Source organism: Sinocyclocheilus rhinocerous, unplaced genomic scaffold (assembly GCF_001515625.1).
Source record: "Sinocyclocheilus rhinocerous isolate Xijiao unplaced genomic scaffold, SAMN03320098_v1.1 scaffold1186, whole genome shotgun sequence".
In the NCBI taxonomy this organism is placed as follows: Eukaryota; Metazoa; Chordata; class Actinopteri; order Cypriniformes; family Cyprinidae; genus Sinocyclocheilus; species Sinocyclocheilus rhinocerous.
In genome coordinates, this window is record NW_015630341.1 from 317,087 (window position 1) to 321,841 (window position 4,755).

Here is a 4,755-nt window from a genome sequence, read left to right on the forward strand (position 1 = left end):
GACATACTTGGGAGTTGTTAATAACTATAATAATAATTGTAAATAACACAATGAAATTATATATATATATATATAATGTGTATTTTAAGGAAGACCTTTTTTTAGTGTCTTTTAAATATTTAAATACATTTTTCAAATCATGTTTAAATGCCACAGAACGTGGAGAAACTTCGACAAATCTACGCATGCATAAATAAAGACATGCAGCATGTGGTCAGTGATGAATGCAGTCAGTCTCTGTGTTTGATGAGCAGCAGCTGCGCATACAGACAGCAGAGCAGCTCGTTTGAGTCTCAGTGGCATCAATTCAGGCATCACCACATCACACATCAGCAACGGTTCAGAGACAGAAAACGATGTTAGGAAACACATTAAAGGATTCAGTGTAGTGTCTTTTAAATATTTAAATACATTTTTCAAATCATGTTTAAATGCCACAGAACGTGGAGAAACTTCGACAAATCTACGCATGCATAAATAAAACTTACCGATTATCAAAACGTTTTGTATAAATACAAAAATCCAGCCTCTTATTTTTGCATCAAATAACATTGAGCTGTCTGATATTATTCATCTGTGGATCTTTACTGCCACCTGCTGTAAAAACAGAAGACATGATTGCTGCACAGGATGGATTTTTAAAATCGTTTTATTTTCCGCATAAAGATATGATATTCTTACGTTGTTTTACCATCTTTTGAGCTCCAGTAAAGAGTTCGTGAGTGTGATCGAGTATTTCTGATCAGGCGGAATCCAGCGGCAGCTCGGCCGTCTCAGGTATGACGTCACTGGGGTCTTTCCTCGTGCGGCTCCGTGAGGGTCATGCAGTCGGGCTGATCTCTGCTGTTATTATTATTATTATTATTATTTGATATCGTGTCTCTCGTCATGATGGGCGGCAGCAGCAGCAGGATCGCGGCTGGTTTGGGCGCGGCGCTGTTCGTCGGTTACTGCATTTATTTCGACAGAAAGAGACGGAGTGACCCGAACTACAAGAACAAACTACGAGAACGTGAGAGCACCTGTCTGTCCATCTACACATCTGTCTGGCTATTAACCTATCCATCTGCCTGTCTGGCTATCTATTAATCTATCTATCTCTCTATCCATCCGTCTATCTATCATCTGTCTATCCATCTGTCTGTCTATATCTATCTATCTATCTATATATCCATCCATCTATCATCTGTCTATCCATCTGCCTATCTATCTGTCTATCAATCTATCCATCCATCTATCATCTGTCTATCCATCTGCATATCTATCTATCCGTCTATCCATCCATCCGTCTATCCATCCATCCGTCTATCTATCTATCTGTTTATCCATCCATCCATCCGTCTATCCATCCATCCATCCGTCTATCTATCTATCTGTCTATCCATCCATCTGTCTATCCATCCATCCATCTGTCTATCCATCCATCCGTCTATCTATCCATCCATCTGTCTGTCTATCCATCTGTCTATCCATCTGTCTATCTATCTATCTGTCTATCCATCCATCTGTCTATCCATCCATCCATCTGTCTATCCATCCATCCGTCTATCTATCCATCCATCTGTCCATCCATCCATCCATCCGTTATCCATCCATCCGTCTATCTGTCTGTCTATCCATCTATCTATCTATCTATCCATCTGTCTATCCATCCATCCATCCGTCTATCTATCTATCTATCTATCTATCTATCCATCTGTCTATCCATCCATCTATCCATCTATAAAACATCTTAAACTTAGATATAGTGAACTAGACAAGATATAGTTAACAGGTTAATCTTCTGTAGTAGTAGTAAGATGCAGATGGAGTGATGAGTTCGTTAGACAGATGTGTTAATGAGTTGATGAATGTGATTTTGTTTCAGGAAGAAAAAAGCAGAAGGCGGTTCAGGAGACAGCTGGATTATCAAGGGTAATTTCACACACATTTCTGTTAGTTTTTCTTGATGTAGTGAATCATGATCGAGAAATAGCCACAGAAAATGATCTCTAATGTTTTTAATCTTTTCTATCTCTGTGTTTGTTCAGTTACCAGACCTGAAAGACGCCGAAGCCGTTCAGAAGTTCTTCCTCGAGGAGATTCAGCTGGGAGAAGAGCTGCTGGCGCAGGGTGAGATCTCATTTCTGTCTACTTTTCGAAAGTCAAAAACGCCGGGGTAGTGTAAAGGACAGGCGTAAAGCCCCGTTCACACCAAGAACGATAACTATAAAGATAACGATATTAGCGTCCGAGCTCGTTACAGCAGGATGGATTCTGATTGGCTGTCAATTTTTTATCGTTCATCAACTGGGAAAAATTGTTTGGAAAGTGATTCCAACGATATCGTTTCGCTTTATCGTTATAGTTGTGGTGTGGACTCTGCTATTCTTTAATATTGAGAACGATTTTTAGAACTATATCTTTATCGTTAACTTTATCGTTATCGTCCTTGGTGTGAACGGACCTTAACCGTTGCAAAAGTTATGCGTTTTAAAACGAAAACACAGTAGTGTAAACATAGCCTAACAGCGCTCGTCAATGTCAAAATAATTGAGATGGACAATCAAATCAAAGTGGGCGGAGTTTACCGTTAACAAGCAGAGTGCGAATGTTGCTTCTTTTGCTCAAATAGCATTAAAAAAAAAAAAAAAGTTTATTTTTCAGGCTTGACTAGCCAGTGCGCATGCGCGCCTCTCAGAACGCGGTTTCTATAGCAACCGGAGCTTCTAACGGGAGCTGCAGTGACGTGTGATTTTACCGATTAGCGATTGGCTGTTTTATTCAGAAGGCGGGGCTTCCTTCGATGCAAACGAATGCAAACTACTTGAATTTTTTTCTTTCAAATTTCGCCGTTTTAAATGGAAAATGTGGTATAATTTACGTGATTTGTGTAATTCCATCAACAGAATGTGATGAGACGAGAAATGTTTTGCATTTTCGACATATCAGGCATACAAATAAGAGCGAATGTGTGCGTATTTTAAAATATTATTTGCTAAAAATTACTTACCAAATAGAATCAGACGTAGAATATCCTTCACCGTTCTTTTTTTGTTTTGTTACTTCATAAAGTACATTTTCAAGACATGTTTACGGCCTTTGTTTCTCCAGAGGTGTTAACAGTGCTATCTTAGTAACAATTAGATACTTTTTGAGATAATTTGAAGTAGTTTTCATTTTCATATTTTTTTAGTAATTGGGTTTTTAGTAATAGTTTTTTTTTTTTTATATATATAGTTTATAGGTTATATAGTTTTAATTAATTTTATTTCAGTTTTAGTTATTTTAGTCCATCAAGCTAAACGAAAATGAGAAATGGCAACGAGCTGAAATAATTTTATTTAATAAAATAATGATTTTTTATTTCAACTAACGTTCTATTGCATCAAAATGTTTGTTATGGTTTTAGTTCACTATAAGAACCCTGGCTGTTAACCAGTGGTGGATAAAGTACCTGAAAGCCACAGTAAAAGTACAGATATCTTACCAGAAAATGACTTTGGTAGAAGTTAAAGTTACCATTTAGAATAAAAAGTTTTAAAGTACGTGATATTTATTGCACTTAAGTTTTTAGTATTAAACTCACTTAAGTATAGAAAGTAAAAGTACAAGTAAATTCAAAATAGAAAAGGAGCAAATAAATGTGACCCTGGACCTTTTTTGTTTTAACAATCAAACACAAAATAGAAATTAAATACCGTATTGGCCCGAATATAAGACGACCCTGATTATAAGACGACCCCCCCTTTTTCCAGATGTACCTTTTGGAAAAAGGCTTTTTAAAAACCAAATCTTGTTTTTTTTCTCAGTAAAACACATTTTGTCTTCAATTATTTTCATATTGCATATTTTTCCTATTTTAATTTTTGTTTTGAAAGTATGGTAAAAACTGGTAAAATGTACCAACAATCACATTTAAAAAATATACACTTTTTGATATACCATAAAAAAAAATAAAAAAAACTGGTAGCCCATCTGAATTAGGACATTTAGGCTATCCATCTAATAGTAGCCTACCAAAATCTTATTAACAGTAGAAGTTCAATCTTACTGTAGTCTTCAAATCTGGGTACTGTCTTACGTTTTAAAATCACAAAGGGAGTTTGGTCCCATCATGCTAACGTGACAGTCAGGATTCATGCAGCTGTAAGGTTTTCTTTTTCTTTTGTTTTTACTCGCGATCTTTACAACACGCATTACATTACGTATTTCATGGCACACTCGTTTTATGCGTATTTGGCGCCACCTATTGTTGTGGGTGTATTATTGACATGTCAAAGTCTAGACCCTGAATATAAGACGACCGCGTTTTTTCAGATGTATTTCCAAGAAAAAAACATCGTCTTATATTCGGGTCAATACGGTATCTCATTTCTAATGTTTTATGCAGATTAAATAGGTTTTAAGGAAACTTTTGGCTTGTCTCCCGAGGCCACAGGAGGGCGCAATGAGCAAAATAATGCAGCGCATTTAAATTGTCAACGCAAGGAAGTAAAAAAACGTGCATTACGTATAAATTAACTCATAAATCAAAGATAATTTCGTAAATTGCATAAACAATTATGAACAAAACAGCATCATGCATTTATGCATTGCTTAATCTAAAGAGCCGAAGCACCATTCACACAGATTGCCTTTAAAAACATATGAGACGCAGTGAAAAGGAAAAAACCTCTACAAATTTGTGACGTGTTTTCTAAAAGTTTAAACTGTTTTAACTTTGCATGGCTACATCTCTTGTGTGAGACGCGAGTGCAGCAGTCATATTTGTCC

At 36.3% G+C, this 4,755-nt stretch overlaps 1 protein-coding gene across 1 annotated transcript in view; it reads left to right on the top strand.

The window, feature by feature from the left end:
• Positions 1 to 778: 778 nt before the first annotated feature.
• The window catches only part of LOC107740066 (mitochondrial import receptor subunit TOM20 homolog B), a 6,332-nt gene continuing 2,355 nt past the window's right edge, over positions 779 to 4,755 (top strand). Inside the window, exons 1-3 of the mRNA XM_016552343.1 lie at positions 779 to 1,012; positions 1,868 to 1,914; positions 2,031 to 2,112. Coding sequence (XP_016407829.1) covers positions 889 to 1,012; positions 1,868 to 1,914; positions 2,031 to 2,112 — 253 coding nt within the window. The 5' untranslated portion in view covers positions 779 to 888. The remainder of the gene's footprint in view (positions 1,013 to 1,867; positions 1,915 to 2,030; positions 2,113 to 4,755) is intronic.